Genomic DNA, 18,508 nt, shown 5'->3' on the forward strand with positions numbered 1-18,508 from the left:
ATATAGCGCTGTATCAGCTTGGGTATGAACATTCCCGCTCACCGTGACTAAACTTTACCCAGGTAAATGCATAGCTATTGTTGAAATTACTCTTTGTGCGAACCTCACTGGATCCATGAATGTTTGGAAGTAGGAAACCACCAGGGTAGCGGGAATGATGGGAATCGTGCTGGTAAAAAGCATCAGGGGCCACGGGGCTGGAGATGATTACGATCAAAAATCGGAGCACTGATTCAGAATCACGCGATGAAGGGTCGCGAGAATTACTACGGGAAGGATGTCGAGGGTCGTACTGGACAGCATTACAAAGGTTGTGGAAAGGCTTGCGAGGGTCGGACGATGTTGTCAACTCGAGCTCGACGGGTGAATCAAATCACTTGCAGTCTGTCAACGGATATCGATCGACAATGATGTTGGTCAGGTGTGAGGTTGTCAGAACAGACTCACACCCTGACAACAAACCAACGATTGCTCCGGTGAGCATGATGGGAGGTCGATAGAGGATGAATACAAGATGTTCGGTGCCGTGCAAGGCTGGGAGTGGTAGGTGGTACTAACTACCATTTTCGTCGAGCTGATCACTACTACTTACTACATGCGGGTACCTTCTGGACCATGGTAGGCCAGACCATGTCTTCGAGGCGGTTGAAATCAACCATCTGAAAGGCGGTTCGTATCATAGCTGCAGAATTCGTGGCTAAAACATGACCCTGAGGTAACACGCAATGCGTGTAGGCTTTACGGACTTACTAGAACAGTACTAGCGAGCCCGATGTAGGACTCGGCCTCAATCCTTCTGCCCGTCTCGCCGTGAGCATAGAGCCAAATTCATGTTTGCACGTATGTAATACAATATATCGACTATCTTGTTTTAGTCCGCCTCGCATATCTCATATTATCTCAGTTGGGCTGATCGCGGAACTGGGATTAATGACACAGATATCACACGTCGTCCGGCATCTTACTTTTATTCGCTAACCTTTAAGGGTGTTGTGCGTAGGTAGGGTTGCTATTAGTAGAGGTGCGTCAATATTTAGCAACGGGTTTGATATCAAACAATCGTACCTTGTGGAATGTGACCTCGGGGAAGAGCACCCTGGCCTCATCATTGGCAACGGAAGGGTGGACAATGACGTCTTCACCCTTGTTCCAATTGACTGGCGTGGTTATGCGGTGTTTATCGCCAAGCTGCAAAGCTGAATAGGCTGGGTGAGTATGTGCCAAATAGTCATGCCATGATGCTCACAGTCTACGACACTGGAAGCAGTTATTTATGTCAGGTTGCGACTCCAAAAATTTGACAGACTCACCGGAGAATCTCATCAAAATTTCGTCCGGTAGAAGCCGGATAAGCAATAGTCAAGCGAATGACTTTCTTGGGATCAATCACGAATACAGTACGGATCTTCAAGTGGGTTAAATTACGATAGAGACTCGACTGATGTTTGAGCATACCGTAAAGGGAAGACCCTTTGCATCACGGTTAGTCGCATCTTGCTCATCAAGCATATCATAGAGGGTGGAAATTTTCCGCTCCTCGTCGGCAATCTACACGGTGATGTTAAAGACTGTATCGATCAGAATATAGCTATACGTGCGATGGGGAACTCCACGTTGGTTGGTCCGTATCTCGCGCCGAAGTCGTTGATATCTTCGACCCACTTGCTGTGGTCTTTGAGGCCATTGGCAGAGATTCCAATGAGTTTAACATCGCGCTTAGCAAAGTCACCAGCGCGGCGAGCGACCTCGCCGAGCTCAGTGGTGCAGACGGGTGTAAAGTCTCCGGGATGAGAGAAGAGAATCGCCTAGATGGCTACTTGTCAATATCCCGAGGTTCATCGCCCGCGAGATGCGCTCACCCAAGAGTTACCGATCCATTCGTGAAACTTGATAGGTCCAGCAGTGGTCTCTGCTTCAAAATCAGGGGCGATATTTCCGAGGCGAAGGGAGGGCATTGTATGGTGTATTGCTGATAAAGGAGCGCGCAGATCAAGATTCAAAACCCCTTTATAATATGGGGGGAGATTGCGTCTTAAATTCCCACGGCTGAGAACAGTGAGCTGAGATGATGCAAGGATGGCGGTGGTATATATCACCCTATCATGAGCGTGATAAAAGTGGATTCTGAGTGCCTGACCTAATACACACATGACCATATCAGAAGTCGACGTAGGGTCCCATGATGCGAATCCTTTTACTAGTAAAAAGCTATAGCGTGTAAAAGACTGTGGGGGTGGCGCTCCTGTTGCACCTGCAGTATCCTATCGATATCTTCGTCGATATCCTGGGAGATTTCGATCTAAAATTTCGCGACAAATGAGTATAGAACCATGATCCGTGGAAAGATACAAAAGCAAACGTACTGCAGCGGCCAAATCCAGCATCGCCTTTCCAGCAATGAGCGCTTCCTCATGGTTATCTCTGATCTCGATATTGATGATATGAACGGGCTTATTGAAATCGCCACCGCGACTGAGCAGGTCTGGGAGAACATATAAGTGAGCTACGAATTTAAAAACCGGTGCCAACGGCACCCACCATCACAAACAGCATCAAAGCAACGTTCTTCACATGTAATAACTACGTCTGCAACTGTCTTGCTATCCTGCCACCGTTCTGGAGCTAGCTTTATCCGCCTATTACGATCAAGCATCTGCAGAAGTCCATTTGCGGTGTACCTGGAATGAATTCGTCAGACTCGAGCCATAAGGCGATACAGCGGACTTGCAATTTCGGGTCTTTCGCATTGAGTTCTTCGTATATTGAGTTATATGGTGTACCAAACGAATAAATATTAGGCTTGTCTATTGATGGTCCAGGTAGGCGCACGGCAGAGCCCGTTCCGTAAGAAATCACTCGGTACCCGGCCTTCCTTCATGTTTTTGGCATTAGATGAAATGAATGATGTTAAAAACGTGTTGTGGTACGGACTGCAAGACATGATGACCTTCCATGGAACGGTTCTGTAAACATCATGTAAGACTTTTTCGTGATTGTTGCTAAGAACGCAAACCCACTTGATTACTTGCACACACGACGCAAAAAAGTGGTCTGGGTTTGTATGCAGAAGATCCTGCATTGTTTGCCGAGGGGCCAGCGATGGCGTTCTCGGAAGCTGTATCAACTTGCTGCACGAGAACATTGGGAACCATGGACTGTGAAGCCATATATGCTCCGTTTGCAGTCCATTGTGTCGCGCCTTGTAGTGACCCACTTTGTTGTTGGGGCGAGGGAGTAGGCAAAGCAGATGGTCCTCGCTGCAAACGCGGGTCCACGCGTGCCAAGCGCGGATCGCGAGCTCGACGTGGGTCCATGGGTAGTTCTGGACACGATATTGTTAGCCTTGGTATGATGTTAGTTGACTGGCAGTAACAGCGTCAGCAGTATCTAGAACACTTGATAGTCTCCAACTCGACCCAGCAACATTAATGGGTTGTGCGGGTTGATGAAGATTCCACTCTGAATCATCATAGCGTACTAAACATGCAATATTGGCTTACCTTCCGGGGTTTGGCTAGGTGAAATGGCGACTAGGTCGTGTACGATACAGAAAGGTCACAAAAACAATAACAAACACATCGGGGTACAAAGTCACCGGTCACCGGTCACGCGCAAGCTTTACGCCGATATTCGTACGAGAATCTGCCGATGGGTAGGCTTGGGGTTTGCCAGATGTGCATGGATCGTAGCTGGTATCACGATGTCGCCGTGTCGCCGTGCGTCGTAATTTTAAATGTATTCGAGCTGGGACGTCACACTCACTCTTGAACTTGCAGGACACCTCTAATTTCCGTGATGGATTGCGTATCATGTATTCGCGAACCCACGGAAGACGATATTCTTTTGATCCATCAGACCATGATGGCTGATGAGGAGGCAATCCAGGAATTGGACAGCGAAATGACCCTATTGTATTCTGTTCTGGAGCGCCTCCGCTTGCAGAAGGACAAGCACCGGGAAAATATACATCGGGCCCGCTCATTGTTAACTCTTGCTCGCCGCCTACCTCCTGAGCTACTAGCTCGCATATTTGAGATATGTGCTAAAAGCGGTTGGACGCGTGCGCCTGTGGTTGTTTCTCAAGTATGCTCAGCTTGGAGGAAAGCCGCAGCATTTCCTCGTGTATGGTCCTATCTCTTCCTTGACTTGAGATCGGGGAATCCGACCAGCAAAGTGGTGTTTTGGTTGAGTAAAGTTCAACACGTGCCATTGCATATAACTTTGGATATCCCTCTCGAGTCACCATCATTGGAGGAGGTTTTGAGTTTACTCATTCCTCGCTCCAAGCAATGGCACACCCTTATCATCAAATCTGTAGACTCCACAACGATGAACTACGTCCTTCGCCGCTGCAATTTCCCGTTGCCTGATTTAAGGCAACTCAATGTTATCACTGAAATGGAGGGATCTCAGGGAGATCCTGTGAATATGTCATCTCTTCAAGACGCTTCGCGTCTATCTCGATTGCTCATCGAACAACCGAATCTTCCGAAATGGAACAACTTTATGAAAGTCACGAAACTGCACATTGTACTCTCCTCTTCAACGTTGTTCGTACCCTCCATAAATGCTACCGACTGGATCGAAATGTTGCAGGCCTTACCAGAGTTAAGGGACCTCACTCTGGAGCTCTCTAAACCAGGAACACGCACATACAGTGATATCCAACGTGCTGTGGATCTTCCTCATCTGAAATCACTGACACTCCACGTCTCTCCTGAAGTGAACAGAATCCTTTTGACAATGCGCACACCTGCACTGCGTCAGATCCACCTGCGCTGCTCATCCGACCTTCTCGCACGCCCCCACATGCCTTCTGGCGCTCATTTGTGCCGGTTTCTTGAGTCTTCCCCTTGTGTTCAGCTTCTAGAACTCTATGATGTTGACATGCAGCGCATCGACTTCGTGCGATGTTTCGAGCTCCTTCCGAAACTAGAGGAACTTCGTCTGCACGACAGTGACATTGCTGATGAACAACTGCGGCTGCTACACGGGGATGCCGGGCATTGCCCAAACCTCGCTCGTCTTGACTTCCGTTGGTGCAATTATCTAACTGGAAGTGCGCTCGTGAACCTTACAAAGAGCCGGCTGCCACAAAACGAAAGCGAGGATCGAGGGTCACCCACAATGCCACAAACGAGGCAGATTAATGAAGTGGCTGTTATCAACTGCCTACACGTCAAAGAACAGGATGTTCTTGATCTAGCGGAAATGACACATTGTAGGGTCCTGATAAGGTCGGACGAAGATCACTGTTGTGAGCATACGGTCTCGGTCTCTTGAAAAGTATACTGACGTGATCATTAGACAGAAGGGGTTGCTGCAACAACGAGAGGTATAGGCAACGATTGCGACTACGCCACAACAATAAACTACCGAAACGAGTTATCCTCTGATCATCGATGAAACTTCGCTTTTGAGAGTTCGTACAATCGGGCTAGAATACTAGAATTTAGATTGCAAATATACAATATTGTAATACCAATTACGAGTACTGTTGGTCTCAAAACTATGGCAAGCAGTAGTAGCCAGTGTACCATTCGCCTCAAACAAGGACCAATCTGACATCAATATTCCACGCGTTTGAAAACCTCTTCCGTCAAAGCTGCAAGTATAAGCAGCGGTACTGAGGTCTATATAACTTTGTCGTGGTTGATAAAAAAAGAAAACTAGGCTGTTCCCACCCTTTATATGACCTTTAAATTGACACGTGACTCTCGGCAACATGCGGCCACTGCGTTGGTCAACGCTACATAGTTGCAATTGTGCTCATCTTCCGTCACCGTCACCCATTAGTACTGTCGTTGTACAGCGATTATTTATGGGTTTCATCGACCGTACCACAGACTTCAAAGATGTCCTTCAAGCGAAAGGCGCTGTCGCACAAGGCAAACGACGCAAGGCCTCATATGATGTCCCTAACGTGAATGTATTTGGAAAACAATATTTAGAGGAAGCCTATACGATTGTATGTCGCAACAATGTGTCTTACGTCGAGGTTATCTTCTAAACTAATTGCACAGCTCAACCATATTGGCACTCTCACGCGTATGCTTTCTAGCATACGGAAGCCTTACCTGAGTGTAGACACACATGCTGTGCCACTCTCGCGATATGGTTCCCTTGCCATCGATCTGAGCGACTCTACAAAATCGTGGTCGGGAATACGTCACCTCACAGACGAGGAGCGGGACCAGGTTGACCTGCAGGCACGTGTCATTCTCAGTAGGTGCGCAGACAGAGTCAAGGAAATGGAGACACTCGAAAAGCGTGCGGTCTGTTTCTTGCCGTTGTTCTTGAAACGACCACTGATGATTAATTGTTTTCTACAGGTCGTGCTGAGCTCGCTGCAAGTAACGTGAATCCCTTGACACGCTTCCTGCCCGCCCGTCTGAAGAGCAACAATTCAACAATACTTTCGGATTTCACAGCGGCGCACCACTCCAGTATAACGTGGTATCTCAGTAGGCGTCTTACAGAAGCCAGCCAGAATCAAAAAGAAATGCAGGAAGAACGTGTTAAGCGTCAACTTGAACGCACGCGAACTCTAGGATCCAATGCAACGCAAGAGGCCTTGGATATCGTCTCCAAGGGACCTGTGCAACATAAACAACTCATTGCTGGAGGGGGCGACAGCTGGTTGGGAGGTGCTTCATCAGCACTGGTCTCAGGGATCGCCGCTACCATCGGGAGCGGCCGCCCTGTTACTCAACCGAGAACGCTTACTCCCGCCTCATCATTAGGTGAACTGGATGGAGATGACGATGATATTGAGCTTTCGCAGTCTCAGATACTTCAATTCGAGACGGAGAATGCAAATATTCTTCGATCCGTCCAGGACACGCTCGAGTCCGTACAACAAGCCGAAGCACGATTGATGGATATCAGTAACCTTCAAATGGAACTGATGACGCATCTTACACAGCAAACGGAGCTGACTGACCAACTATATGAGGACGCGATTGCGACGACATCTACCGTAGAAAAGGGCAACGTGCAGCTGAGAGAGGCACGTAGACGTGCCAAGGACAGTCGAATATTTATACTTGTTTTCCTGATTGGGGCCAGCTTCTCCTTGCTTTTCCTCCACTTTTACTAGCGACCTATTATTCGTGCATGCATGACATTCTGTAGTTAGAGATGTGTAGTGATCATAAAGCTAGCTTAGTTCGGTGTTCTGTAATTGATTACAGATTCCACTGCAGTAAGCTCATCAAGGGAGTGGGTGTTAAACTCTACGGAGACCTCAAAGAGTCAGATCCCAACAAAGGCGCTTCCTCTGCTGCCTCGAGTGCCTCTGCAGCGAGTTCGTCACGCTCCGACGGGCTGTCATGTAGACGCTTGATCTCCTTCTGCATGAGATGATAGACCAGCCTGTATAGGGTAAGTAGTCTGCTATTAATGGTGGTGACCTAGACACGAACGAGCTGGCTAAAACAGATATCGAGATACCGCCGACAACTAGAAGGCCGTTGACAATTTTTGTTTCTGTACGCCACGAATCCATGCATTAATGAAAGCGGAATGCCATGACATGTATTCTTACGGGTATCCATATGATTTCTCTGTTCGCCGTCTGAGAGTCTAGCAATACGAGATCCGACGAACACGTAAACCATAGCCTTCGGGAGGGTAAACCAAGTCGCCATGAAGAACTGGAACAATGAGACCGGCGCTATGCTCTAATAAGGAGTTAGATCTAAACCAGCAAACAACTCGAAAACCTTACAGCGAATAATGAGTTTGACCAAGCCCACGGTGGAAATGAAGAAACACGGATGAGAATAATCAAGGGCATGCCTCTTGTTCGCTGTAGTGTCTTCTGGTAAGCAAGTATGCCGAGGCTAATGAACACACTGACTATCACAGCTTCTAGAGCCTGCCATTTCTCATTAGTGGAAGTCCATGAACGCAGCCTCTTGCTGAACATGATCCGAAGAGTAACAAAAACTATTGCAGAGCCTGCCAGTGATCCAAATGCTGCAGGGAAAAAGCCTCGCAAACCGTACGTGAAACCGAACAAGTTGAGGAGCGTAGTATGTCCAATAAATGGGGGGAAGGATACAGCGACTGAGGGGAATTAGTATGTTTGAATTCATTGGATGAAAGTGCACTTACTCATCATAACGATAAGAATTGTGTACCCATAGGGAAGATGTCGGATGTCTTGAGCGAAATCGTATGTGAATTGAGCAATGCGAGCCGGAGTGATCACAACAATAAATGCGGCTGAGCAGAGATAGAAGAATAGGATGAACCATATCAAAGCCTGCAGCAACATCGTAAGTTGACAAGAGAACACTACATTGTCTGACGTCACCTTTCCAATTAGACTGAGCTTTTGATACCTCAAGCTAGCTGATTGTAGGAGGCCCTTGACAAAACGAGCCCCACTCGTGAGTGCGACTAACATATTTGAGCGAAAGAAGAATTTGGTGATTGCAGGGTTGTGTCAGGCGGCAGGAACAGAGGGGGCGACTACTATCATGTAATACTCGTGCACGATCGACCCGAGTAAAGCATAGCTATACCAAATACGGCAAAGCAAGTGAGCCGGATGTTTATTTGTTGTCGTGGGCTATACCAGTCACCAACACACCACCAGCCTGCATTGCCTGTGGTAGAGTAGCAGCAGTAGCTGGATGGAGAAATTTTCTTCCTTCCGAGTAATCAATTCAACTGTCGGGCTTGCTTTGTGCTCACCTCTTGTTTCATAGGATCCTGGAACTGGTATTCAGGTTAGTACTTGCACAGTCAACTTATCAAGCAGTAGCTCATTCTCGTACTCAGCCTTTTCTTGCGCCAGTTCCACCACAGGAACGTGACCTCTTCGTCACCATTTTGACGCCCATCAGAGCGGTCGTTGCTGTAACACGGACTGCCGTGATCATCGTGCTCATTTCGATTCATTTTGTCCTAGTTCATGTGATCGGCTTTATTTGTGTGAGTGACTGCAAAGTTCACAGTTACAATTTCGCTCAAGGAAACAGCGTCCTGTTCCGCCATTACAAGATGTAATCTCGTGGCTAGGCACCGTCTTGCTTGCGCGCTTAGCATTCTATGTGATAGGATTTTGGTCAGTGTCGACGGAGCTTATTGTTCGAAAAAGAGGGTCAGCGTCATGTTCGGTTGATTTTTGAGACAGTGCTCACAAAGAGTTTCAGAAAAATTCCTGAGAACAAGTGGAATCCAAGAGCAGGAGACCTTATAGTATCAAACTGGTCGTCTTGGATAGAAGTCCTTTGGCTGGCATACAAGTAAGATGCTCGATTGTGTTTGCAGTTTTTTCTGACGAGTCCTGTAAGATACAACCCATTATTTGTGTTGCCTGTTGCAAATGCACCCGCAGCGTCTTCTGTCAGAGATGCATCGTCAATATCGTACACTCCAGGACGAAAGACAGGGACCGGATCCGCAGCTATATCTTCCTTTGACCGCGTATTGAGCTCACCAGAAGTCATTCGCGGCTTTCGTCAGGTGTCTTTATTGGAAATGATATCTTCAACTGGCAAAACACCATCGGCCCCTTCCTCTGTGCATTTGCGTAGTCTTGATGATATCCGTCGCTCAGCTCGTAGACCCGTTGTAGTATTTCCTGAATGCACAACTAGCAATGGCAGGGGCCTGCTTCGATTCGCTGATGTCTTTAATGGCGCAAGTGTTCCTACAAAGGGCTACAACATGTTCTTGATGTGTGTCAGGTAAATCACTTTCCAACACCCGTCTTGTTGTATCTAACCAGTTCCAGATATGATCCCCCCACAGCGTCACAACCCTCTTTGTCGCACTCGGTCCCGGCTGCTACGCTCAACCCCCTGCGACATCTGTTGCAAATTTGCACCAGTCTTTCTCCACAATCTATCTCAATCCGCCAACTTCCGCTCTCAGAATCACCTAGTTCTCAGCTTTTCATAGTCAACGAGGTGGTCCCCGAGCCACGTTCTGATGGGCTTGCCGAAGTCTGCGCTGTACTTATAGCGAGAATGGGCAAGATGAAAAGGGTCGGTTTTGGATGGGAGGACAAATACGCTTTTTTAGACTTTTATCGTGGAAGGCGATGATAATCTGAGATGGCCTATTCAGATCCCACTCATCCATTTGGGTAGAAAACTCAGCGTTCAGCGGTGGTCTTTATGAGGTCGCAGAGAACGGCAATACTAACTTACTCACGATCTCCCTTGCAAATCATTCGGTCTTTGGTTTGTGGACTAAAAATTACTGTATGGGTGGGCCTAAATGACAACTATCGAGTACAGAACCGGAGTCGCTTTATAAATAAGAGGTTTCAAATATATGTGATAACTTGAGAACTGAATTAGCGAGGAAGAAGCAAATCTCTAGATATCCGTCATGAGGTCATAATTTTGGGACCCATCCCAAATTCCAGAATCCCGCATGAACGATCTCCATCGCTCATCCATACCTGACTCTCCAGAAAGGAGAAGGTCAGCAAGATCATCGTCTACTCTCATGCTCGTTGGATCAAACAAATTGGATTGTGGAAGGGGGCTTTGAAAAGACGAGACTGACTCAGATGTCTGGGGGATGGGGGAGGGATATATCACAGGCGCGGAGCCTGGTGTCGTGAATTCGAGTGGAGGATGCAAAGAAAATGCATCCCATTGATTTTGGAAGGTTGTAAATGCATTCCTTGTGCCCAATGTGGGATGTGGCATCAATGAAGGAGGATGCGTTTTCAAAAATTCCACAAGCGTGGGATGAACGTCAGGAATGGAATCTGGACTACCATCGTCAGACATCGAGGGGGTACTCGTGGTGGATTGCAGTGGATCTGCAGCCGACAGAGCAACAGACGATGGTACTTTCTTGCGGTTCTGCTGCGAAAGGATCTTGGTGACGAGGACACGAGTCTGCCCACCAAACATGGTAAGTTCGTCATCACCTCCCACCTCCGGAAGGAGGGAGGATAGACTGCCTTGGTTGTTAAATGTCGCTCCACTGCGATATTTTTCAAGCGCTTGATAGGCTTTCAGTTTGAGTTTGTTTAGGATAGCCTGAGAAATCGCATGAATTCCATTAGTGCAGTAAAATTTGAATGATGCGCACCAAACCATGACGAGCGCGACTTGATGTCTTTGATCCCCGTGAAAATATTTCTACTGCAAGGTTCAATTCCTGCCATGCAGCAGGAGCCATAGTCGTCGATGGTGCTCGAGTAACAATGGATCCCACAATTACCTGTGCCTACTTGAGTATCACGCCATATACTAAGCCAACTACGTACAGCCGCGGACAACAGATGGCTCCAGATAGTCCACCAACGCATAAAGAGGTCCGGGAACATTTGGAAGTTAAGGACAGTAGTCTTGATCGTTGCCGAGGCACAACGGTATGCAGCAAGGAATGATGGAGCATAGGGACTGCGGAGAGGATTTGTGGGAAAGTCAAGCAAGGCTTGTGCAAAAAAACTACGATGAATGAACAACATCGCTGTAAAGACGTCAGATAGGACCGAAGGTCGTTGCGTCTAGGGGGCTCACTCGTCGTTCTAAACTGGAAAAGAATGCGGCCACGAATATAAGCTGATGGAGTAGTGTAGTTGTCTTGAACGCTAGAAAGATAAAGGTTTAAAGGCGGAGGTAAGACTTTCTCGCGAACTTTTCTATCAAGTTCTAGGATAGTGCTGTAACTTGGAAGTTCTGCGCTCAGCGTTAATTCTGTGACTTGTGAGAATACGTCTCTTGTGAAAACATGCTTCCATCGCCAAACTAGCAAAGTAGAATGATTCAGCGAAATAGGAGCGGCAACAGTCAGAACTCACACCCAACCTCGACTTCTCCTTGATCATTCATAGTTGTCGTCTCGTCTTCAGGAAACTCGCAATCTATGTACGATAACCTGTTTGATGGAGGACGACCCAGAGTGAGACTCTAACCACATCGTCAAAACCATGTAAAAGTACAAGAAATATAAATATCACTCACATGAAAGAGATCCGCAGAAAAGATTTCCCAGAATAGAGTACGTCGACGCTGAACAACCTTCGGGCTCATATTAAATCGAGAAGGGTCCCGGTCTGTGCAAGGAATGAAGGCTGATGAAAACGAGGCCGAAGACAGATACTCACGAAGACCCATCTGAAAAAGATACGGTCAATGACATGTTCGACGGGGTCAAATAATGAACATACACTTTGAGCTAATTTGCTGGCAAGTGCAATGACAGACCACGCGCTGTGTAACGCGTATTGCTTGCCTCTGTTGCTGTAACAGTATCCCATTACAGCCAGAGCTTCAATAGTGTGAATAGTTGGCGATTCGAAAACAGAACGGAGTGATAATGCTACACGGCCAAGATGGAAGTAGTCCTCTGCTTCCTGGTTACATGGTGGCAAAGTCAAGTCCATGAGAGCGCCCTGGGAAAAGACCATATAGAGCGCGGCAATAGTGTGTTCAGGGCACTCTGTTTTAGATTCAGATGTGTTACTTTGTGTTTCCTGAGCAAGAGCGTAAACAGGTGACAGGATGTCATCAATCAGTTCCTCTCGTCGGATTGGTTGAAATATCCAAGCAGCGTGCTCCATATATGTCTCGCAGAGTGCACTAGCCCGCGGGTACGGTGGTAAAAGGCTTAACAATGAGCTCAGGATACTTTGACACTGATCATGGTCAGGAATACCAGTCAAACTGAAGGGGAGACTTGACTCCAATCGAGATACGTCCGCAGACATACTTGGAAGCTCGTCTGGTTGCAAGGATGAAGTGCTATCGATTTCAGCGCCAGCCTGCCAGGATGCGATAAAATTAACTGTTTCTAGCTTTTTTTGAGCCAACATACCATGAACAAGGTCTGTTGGGTTCAAGTTACTGTGACTAAGCATTCACGAAAGGAAGCGAAAAAGTGGCATTACCTCTGAACCTGCAGAAAGCCCAAAGTAATTCGACTCTCCTCCATTGCCGATAGTTAAAGTGCCGGATGAATTTATGGGGACACTACTGCTTTCATATGTAGCATCATTGCTAGACTTCGGAGCTTCTGGTCCAAATTTTATGGAAAGTAGATCTTCGGCGAGCAGCGGATGAACCTCCTCAGACACACCGCCTTGAAAAATGGATAGTGCATCCTCGAGTTGTCGAATTCGCTGGCCCATCTCCACAATCTTGTGATGCAGGTGTTCTGTATCTGCAAGGACGAAACTAATAACGACTCAGCACGATCGAATGTACAGGTAGAAGATGGTATATACCGAGTACCCTGCCCAGTAGAAAGACTACCTGTAGGTGTGACAACGATGTTAGAGCTGATTTATTGCAGGATAACTAAACACAACCATTTGGACAGATGGTTGGGCAGCCTCGACGAACGCAAGAGCCACATGGTACTTTCTTGTCGCATTTCAGTTTCAATCTTCAAGCAATAAATTAGGGAAATTTTAGATTCGAAGAGCGGGAAAACCTTCTGCACTCTGCGCACGAGATTTCACCACGAGCGCGCTTGAGTTCCGTTTCCTCCTCATTGGCTACTTTGCGAGATGTGCGACGGGGAGCATTAAGAGAATTCTTCGATGTGTCCGCTGGCATAGATGCGACTAAAACGCGGTCTAAAGTTAGAAGTCCGACTTGGTCACCGAAGAATGATAAAATGAAACAACTTCAAGATATTTGTTCTAAGATAGTCTAAGCAAAGGGGGGATCCGGCGGCCGAGACAGTGTGTTAGTCACCTAGCTGTCACGATTTATGTCACGTGAATGCACAAACAAGAAATCAAAAGTCACGTGCTAACAGCGCGTCCGCCGAGAGGTTTGTTCATTCAAAGTTTGACAACAATCGACATCGCAGGAGACATCACCATTTCTCGCCCATACATTTGTAACCTTTTATTCACTCATATTACTATAAACATGCGCTGGCTTGCAATCGCCTTCACAATTCAGGTCCTTGCTTCGCTGGTCGAAGCAGCCATCATGAATATTTCAAACACACGGGGCATACGAGACAGCCGATACGCTAAAGCACACTACCTACCTGAATCACACTCCTTCAATCCAAGAGACGGATGGGAACCTGTCAATATCTCCAATCTGAACTACAAGTATCTCGCGTCAAGTCACAAAGATCACTCCTTCCACAGAGCACTGCGCAGGTCGCCCCAAAACGACACATCTACCGGCCTCAGAACATCAAAATACAGAGAAAAGCACGCAAAAACCTCAAACACAACAACATCCACTGGATTTTTAGGAACAGTGGTCTCAAGCCTGGCTTCTATCTTTGCGGGATGTATGGGTAAGGGACCTTCGGAGGGTGTCACCATAACTTGGTATGTGATCTCGCCTGCGCTGCAGTTGATATGACACGGTCAACTATGTTTGCCAGGTATACTGGCCATGACCTAGATAATCCCAGTTGTTGGAGTAACGGAGGGTGGTCACCAACAGTAAGCATGTGTGTGCATACAGCCGTGATCAAGTCTAAGAATAACTCTCAACAGGACAAGTCCTTCGTGGGCGCCGTCACCTTGGATGGTTGGACAACGAAGCCACAATGCTTCAAGTTTATTGAACGTGAGTTGCAAACTTCATCTGAGTTTGATGTCACGGTACATTCGATTGTAATTTTAGTCTGCAACGGCAAGACGTGTATATTTATTCGTGTCGTGGACACTTGTGCTGGGTGTGCAAAAGGGTCTCGTCACGTCGACCTCACCAGGGCGGCATTCAGCGAACTGGCGAGTTTGGATGAAGGCGTACTGACCGTGCAGATGCGACAAGCAACAGATCCCGATAACTGGTAAGTAACATACAGCCAGAGGGGTTGCACAACTGAACAGTAACGACAGGGATACTGACTTGTGGGGGCCACAGACCGCCAAATCCTGACTCACTCAGCGTTGCGCAGAAAACTGTCTGCCTGACACTTGTACCACTAGACACTTATGAGTACGACATTAGAACTATTCCCACCAATTAAGCTTTGATGGAAACCCTTTTTCTCTTTTTGCCTTCTGCGATCTTCGCGCGAACTTTCTCCTCATCGAAGTCTTCCTCTTCATAAAACTGGGCAGTCCTCTCTGCTTCTGTTCTTCGGCGAAGATGTTGTAATGCAACCAGATTATATCCAATGGTATCTTTCTCGCGGCGCAGGGACCTGCGTAAGTGGACGCGTAACGGGATTAACGCCGTGCGCATGACACGATTAGTCACGATCTGGTGGTGATGGATCTTCAAGAGGAAGAATAATATGCGAGAGACGAGGGAAATATTCCACCCCTTCGTAATGCATCAGAGGATGTATCTGGGGGGAAATTCAAACAAAAGCTTACTTTCTGTGCCCATAGGTCCAAGTAGCGCATCAACGAAACTACCTTGTCAAATGGTAGCACTAGCAGGGCGTCATGCAAAGCAGTACTGGATATTTTCTCGACAACTCGTAGGACGTATGCCTCAGGTTCTAAGTCATATGCTGCGAGAATGGGGTTTCGAGGCGGTGGCTGCATCCCTGCGGCCTCTAGTGAACCGGCTTGAGCAACCTTCTCTTCATATTCCTGGAAAGCAGCCCGCTCGGCATCAGCGAGGTCCAACGCCTCTATAATACGTTCGCCCGCCATGAGTGTTTCCGAAGTTTGCTTGGTGACCGCAGCTGCTTCCCCAGAGGGTTGCTCATCAGCTTCGCCGTTGTTGACGATGGATATGTCAGGACGGTTAAGTGCGTTTGCAATCCCGTCCTCATAGATTTGTTCAAGCTCTCGCTCCCGCTCTTCCTCGAGAAAAAGCTAGGCTCACAGTCAGGCATGGTACCGGATATATCACTGCAGTACAACTTACTGGTTCGTCGAGTTTCTCCCAAACTCTAATGGACTTATCGTGCGAGCCCGTCACTACAAATTTGGCATGGTTGCTTACAGCCAATGCCCAAATCTCGTTGTGATGACCATCAAGTTTCTGGATGTTCTCAAACTACACGAGACTTGAAAATGATTCTCAAGGGAAAAAGAAGGGGTCTCACCTTGTCCCCATCCCAATACTTGAGCATCTTATCCTTGCCAACAGTCCAGAAGTAATGTGACTTTCGCTCAAAGAGTACCTGCATGACACTCTCCTCGTGAGCAAATATTGACTTGTGGCAGTCACCAAAGTCGAGGCCCCAGATCTTCACATTTTTGTCCGCAGAGCACGTAACGATGAGCTTTGAATCATCCGAAATGTCCATTGCTAATACAGGCAGCTGAAAAGGCGTTGAGACTTCGTGTTCACAGAGGACTCTGGGATTTACCTTGTGACCATATAGAGAAAGGAAGAACTTTAGGGTGTCTTGATAGAAAATCTTGACCGTGGAGTCCAGTAGGGCTACTGCCAATAGTTTTCCATTCGGGCTGTATCTGACAGACAGGACTTCATCCGACATCTTCAACGTTCGTGTGTGATTTAACGTCATCGACTTTTTGATCTGCATATGTTAATTCGTGATTGAGATTGCAGAGCGCATGTCTGAACCACGAAACACTAACCTCGTCATTGGAAAAAACATTACGCTCGAACTCCCAAAATTTAACTTCTTTATCAGCACTACCGCTGACCAAAACTTGCTCGTCTGGGCGAACATGCAACGACCAAACAGTGGAGCTATGGGCTTTCACGGTCTCCGTGAGTGCCGAAGATGCTAAATCATATATTAGAATCTCCCCTGACTTCGTTCCAATAGCGACCTGGAGGGAACCTAATCAGCGTGACATTTTCAGGGGAAAAAAGAAAAACTACATGTCTGTCTCCAGGAAGGAATGTACTGCAAATAGCGTAGCCGCAGTCTATTGTGCGTATGCACGCTGTCGTTTTCAAGTTCCATAGTTTCAAGGAACCTTCCATACACATATTAATGAAGCGCTGAAACCACTGACGCGGACGCACCATTAGATGCTGACGCAAGTATCTGGTCATCTGCACTCAAACACAAAGTCCTCACATCTGTACGATGTCCGGGAAGATCAACCGAAAACATCCGAGTGGCTTCAGGTGTCTCTTCCTTGGACTTCGTAGGGGGTGGAATATTGTACACTTCAAGGGCGTTTGACGACAATGCCACAAAGAGCTGCGGCGTGACAAGTCAGAGTCGTACAGTGTTCGAGCAAGTTGATACGAACCTGAACACCAGGTTTCGATACAGCTTCCTTGGAACCAAAATCGAAGGATCGAACTTTTGCGCTTGCTCGAACCACAAGGTAAGGCGTGAAAAGGTCAATCACGTTGATCTCCTGGTCAACATCCATAGCATCCTCCACGGCGTCATCGATATCTTTCCCTTTCTGTTTGCTTTTTCCCTTCTCTTTTGCACGCTTTTTCCGTCTAGCTTGCTTCTTTCTGATTTCCTCCTCAGTTCGGATACGAAAGATTTCAATGGATCGGTCGTGTGACTGAACAGCAAGGTATGGTTGTGACGGATGGAATAAAATCTGAGATACACGGTGACGTGACGAGAGCGGGAGGCTGGTAACAGGATGGATCATCTTTGCGACCTATACACAAAATGAAATTCTGAATCAACGGTTACAAAATCGTTACTTGCCTCGCCTGCCTCATTTTCCACTAAGCCTTGCGACAGTGATTCGTGGTCGATTTTCCATGCTTTAACTTCGCCCTCACTGCTTCCAGTGAAGATAAAGTTCTTCTCTGGATCGATATCCAGGGAAGAAACCTCAGAGCGGTGAGCAACAATTGTCTGAACACAATGTTGAGTAGAAGTGTCCCATAACTTCATGAACGTATCTTTTGATGTCGTGAGTAGCATATGAGAGCGTGAACCAGTCGAGGTGGAAGGAAGTTCAGGCTCGGAAAGGAATTGTATGGTTGTGATTTGATTGCGATGGCCTCGTAAACTTGAGGAAGGGTAAAGAAAAAACTCGTACAACACTCGATATCACGTACCGGTAGAGACCAGCTTCTGCTACAACATCCCACATGATGATATCTGTATCTTGCGAGCCAGAAGCAAGGCGGGCTCCTTGTGCATCAAATGCGAGAGCAGTAACGGATTTTTGGTGTCCATTAAATGTTGCAATGACGGAGACAAATGCACTATTCCAAAGGCGTACTGAACCATCAGCGTAGCCCACCGCAAAAATGTTTTCTTGAGGAGAACGACACATGCAAGTAACCTCAGATCTGTGTCCTGTTTCATGCCACATCGAGAGCTGGCTACACATGAGCAGACAGCAATACTTAAAACACTATCCGCATACCATTTGCCCTTTCTTCATATCCCATACAAGCACGTCCTCAAGTGCTGGGACATATGCTAGTTTACCATCATATAGTGAGTTGGAGGTTGAGCTGCATATCAGACCAAAAGCCTGTCTGACTGTGAGCGCGAGTGCAATAGATATAAAGATGCCTCATGCCTGGGTTGGCCCGTGCCGCAGGTAGCTTTGCACCATCTGTGTGCTTCACGATGCGTTATGGTCACCCATATCTGAGCGGACCAAGGCAGAAAATGCGAGAACCTAAATTTGGTAATCTATTCCCACATCTATCAAGCTAAGGCTTCTCGCGATGCG

General features: G+C 47.2%; 9 protein-coding genes across 9 annotated transcripts; 4 read left to right on the forward strand and 5 right to left on the reverse strand.

Moving 5' to 3' along the window:
- Positions 1–1,026: 1,026 nt before the first annotated feature.
- Positions 1,027–1,955, reverse strand: HD556DRAFT_1428908 (1-Cys peroxiredoxin; the record flags this gene model as incomplete). The annotated part of the gene is made up of 6 exons (XM_041304763.1): positions 1,027–1,188; positions 1,254–1,257; positions 1,311–1,405; positions 1,456–1,548; positions 1,599–1,805; positions 1,860–1,955. 6 exons carry the CDS (start codon positions 1,953–1,955, stop codon positions 1,027–1,029), a joined length of 657 nt encoding a protein of 218 aa, XP_041167378.1.
- Positions 1,956–2,197: 242 nt separating this feature from the next.
- HD556DRAFT_1225359 (phosphoprotein phosphatase) lies at positions 2,198–3,314 on the reverse strand (the record flags this gene model as incomplete). The annotated part of the gene is made up of 6 exons (XM_041297005.1): positions 2,198–2,299; positions 2,364–2,482; positions 2,539–2,678; positions 2,699–2,872; positions 2,932–2,963; positions 3,018–3,314. 6 exons carry the CDS (start codon positions 3,312–3,314, stop codon positions 2,198–2,200), a joined length of 864 nt encoding a protein of 287 aa, XP_041167379.1.
- A 308-nt stretch (positions 3,315–3,622) lies between these two features.
- On the forward strand, positions 3,623–5,653 carry HD556DRAFT_1325156 (uncharacterized protein). Its single transcript, XM_041301505.1, has 2 exons — positions 3,623–5,257; positions 5,308–5,653. Exons 1-2 carry the CDS (start codon positions 3,796–3,798, stop codon positions 5,394–5,396), a joined length of 1,551 nt encoding a protein of 516 aa, XP_041167380.1. The 5' UTR covers positions 3,623–3,795; the 3' UTR covers positions 5,397–5,653.
- An 80-nt stretch (positions 5,654–5,733) lies between these two features.
- HD556DRAFT_351588 (uncharacterized protein) lies at positions 5,734–7,173 on the forward strand. Its single transcript, XM_041310353.1, has 3 exons — positions 5,734–5,968; positions 6,024–6,270; positions 6,333–7,173. The coding sequence occupies exons 1-3, from the start codon at positions 5,822–5,824 to the stop codon at positions 7,097–7,099; spliced, it is 1,161 nt and encodes a 386-aa protein (XP_041167381.1). The 5' UTR covers positions 5,734–5,821; the 3' UTR covers positions 7,100–7,173.
- A 62-nt stretch (positions 7,174–7,235) lies between these two features.
- On the reverse strand, positions 7,236–8,281 carry HD556DRAFT_1225043 (Golgi apparatus membrane protein TVP38; the record flags this gene model as incomplete). Its single annotated transcript, XM_041296988.1, has 6 exons — positions 7,236–7,374; positions 7,425–7,488; positions 7,547–7,682; positions 7,730–7,810; positions 7,862–8,070; positions 8,119–8,281. The coding sequence occupies 6 exons, from the start codon at positions 8,279–8,281 to the stop codon at positions 7,236–7,238; spliced, it is 792 nt and encodes a 263-aa protein (XP_041167382.1).
- A 266-nt stretch (positions 8,282–8,547) lies between these two features.
- HD556DRAFT_351592 (uncharacterized protein) lies at positions 8,548–10,199 on the forward strand. Its single transcript, XM_041310354.1, has 7 exons — positions 8,548–8,666; positions 8,718–8,738; positions 8,791–8,943; positions 8,991–9,112; positions 9,165–9,257; positions 9,306–9,701; positions 9,749–10,199. The coding sequence occupies exons 1-7, from the start codon at positions 8,643–8,645 to the stop codon at positions 10,059–10,061; spliced, it is 1,122 nt and encodes a 373-aa protein (XP_041167383.1). The 5' UTR covers positions 8,548–8,642; the 3' UTR covers positions 10,062–10,199.
- Positions 10,198–13,647, reverse strand: HD556DRAFT_1325173 (fungal-specific transcription factor domain-containing protein). The gene is made up of 13 exons (XM_041301506.1): positions 13,417–13,647; positions 13,292–13,368; positions 13,208–13,235; positions 12,872–13,157; positions 12,799–12,810; positions 12,152–12,745; positions 12,089–12,098; positions 11,946–12,037; positions 11,783–11,891; positions 11,502–11,729; positions 11,246–11,451; positions 11,068–11,199; positions 10,198–11,015 (listed from the first exon to the last, which is right to left on the reverse strand). The coding sequence occupies exons 1-13, from the start codon at positions 13,539–13,541 to the stop codon at positions 10,338–10,340; spliced, it is 2,577 nt and encodes an 858-aa protein (XP_041167384.1). The 5' UTR covers positions 13,542–13,647; the 3' UTR covers positions 10,198–10,337.
- A 107-nt stretch (positions 13,648–13,754) lies between these two features.
- HD556DRAFT_351781 (uncharacterized protein) lies at positions 13,755–14,943 on the forward strand. The gene is made up of 4 exons (XM_041310355.1): positions 13,755–14,281; positions 14,338–14,398; positions 14,453–14,525; positions 14,583–14,943. Exons 1-4 carry the CDS (start codon positions 13,863–13,865, stop codon positions 14,753–14,755), a joined length of 726 nt encoding a protein of 241 aa, XP_041167385.1. The 5' UTR covers positions 13,755–13,862; the 3' UTR covers positions 14,756–14,943.
- Positions 14,928–18,388, reverse strand: HD556DRAFT_1428916 (WD-repeat-containing protein; the record flags this gene model as incomplete). Its single annotated transcript, XM_041304764.1, has 13 exons — positions 14,928–15,230; positions 15,284–15,733; positions 15,786–15,917; positions 15,967–16,185; positions 16,234–16,407; positions 16,469–16,666; positions 16,719–16,816; positions 16,866–17,046; positions 17,099–17,470; positions 17,521–17,830; positions 17,880–18,145; positions 18,194–18,304; positions 18,353–18,388. The coding sequence occupies 13 exons, from the start codon at positions 18,386–18,388 to the stop codon at positions 14,928–14,930; spliced, it is 2,850 nt and encodes a 949-aa protein (XP_041167386.1).
- Between the last annotated feature and the right edge of the window lie 120 nt (positions 18,389–18,508).

Source organism: Suillus plorans (genome assembly GCF_016647745.1).
Source record: "Suillus plorans strain S12 chromosome Unknown HD556scaffold_2, whole genome shotgun sequence".
Lineage (NCBI taxonomy): Eukaryota > Fungi > Basidiomycota > Agaricomycetes > Boletales > Suillaceae > Suillus > Suillus plorans.

Coding starts and splice junctions, on each gene's coding strand:
- HD556DRAFT_1325173 (XM_041301506.1), bottom strand. CDS start 13,541: ATGCCAGCGGACACATCGAAGAATTCTCTTAATGCTCCCCGTCGCACA. Junction 13,369..13,416: donor TCGTGCGCAGAGTGCAGAAG/GTTTTCCCGCTC, acceptor TATTGCTTGAAG/ATTGAAACTGAAATGCGACA. Junction 13,236..13,291: donor CCCAACCATCTGTCCAAATG/GTTGTGTTTAGT, acceptor TCACACCTACAG/GTAGTCTTTCTACTGGGCAG.
- HD556DRAFT_1325156 (XM_041301505.1), top strand. CDS start 3,796: ATGGATTGCGTATCATGTATTCGCGAACCCACGGAAGACGATATTCTT. Junction 5,258..5,307: donor GTCGGACGAAGATCACTGTT/GTGAGCATACGG, acceptor CGTGATCATTAG/ACAGAAGGGGTTGCTGCAAC.
- HD556DRAFT_351592 (XM_041310354.1), top strand. CDS start 8,643: ATGGAGAAATTTTCTTCCTTCCGA. Junction 8,944..8,990: donor ATGTGATCGGCTTTATTTGT/GTGAGTGACTGC, acceptor TCAAGGAAACAG/CGTCCTGTTCCGCCATTACA. Junction 9,113..9,164: donor CTTATTGTTCGAAAAAGAGG/GTCAGCGTCATG, acceptor AAAGAGTTTCAG/AAAAATTCCTGAGAACAAGT.
- HD556DRAFT_351781 (XM_041310355.1), top strand. CDS start 13,863: ATGCGCTGGCTTGCAATCGCCTTCACAATTCAGGTCCTTGCTTCGCTG. Junction 14,282..14,337: donor GAGGGTGTCACCATAACTTG/GTATGTGATCTC, acceptor TATGTTTGCCAG/GTATACTGGCCATGACCTAG. Junction 14,526..14,582: donor ATGCTTCAAGTTTATTGAAC/GTGAGTTGCAAA, acceptor TTGTAATTTTAG/TCTGCAACGGCAAGACGTGT.
- HD556DRAFT_351588 (XM_041310353.1), top strand. CDS start 5,822: ATGGGTTTCATCGACCGTACCACAGACTTCAAAGATGTCCTTCAAGCG. Junction 5,969..6,023: donor TAGAGGAAGCCTATACGATT/GTATGTCGCAAC, acceptor CTAATTGCACAG/CTCAACCATATTGGCACTCT. Junction 6,271..6,332: donor AATGGAGACACTCGAAAAGC/GTGCGGTCTGTT, acceptor TGTTTTCTACAG/GTCGTGCTGAGCTCGCTGCA.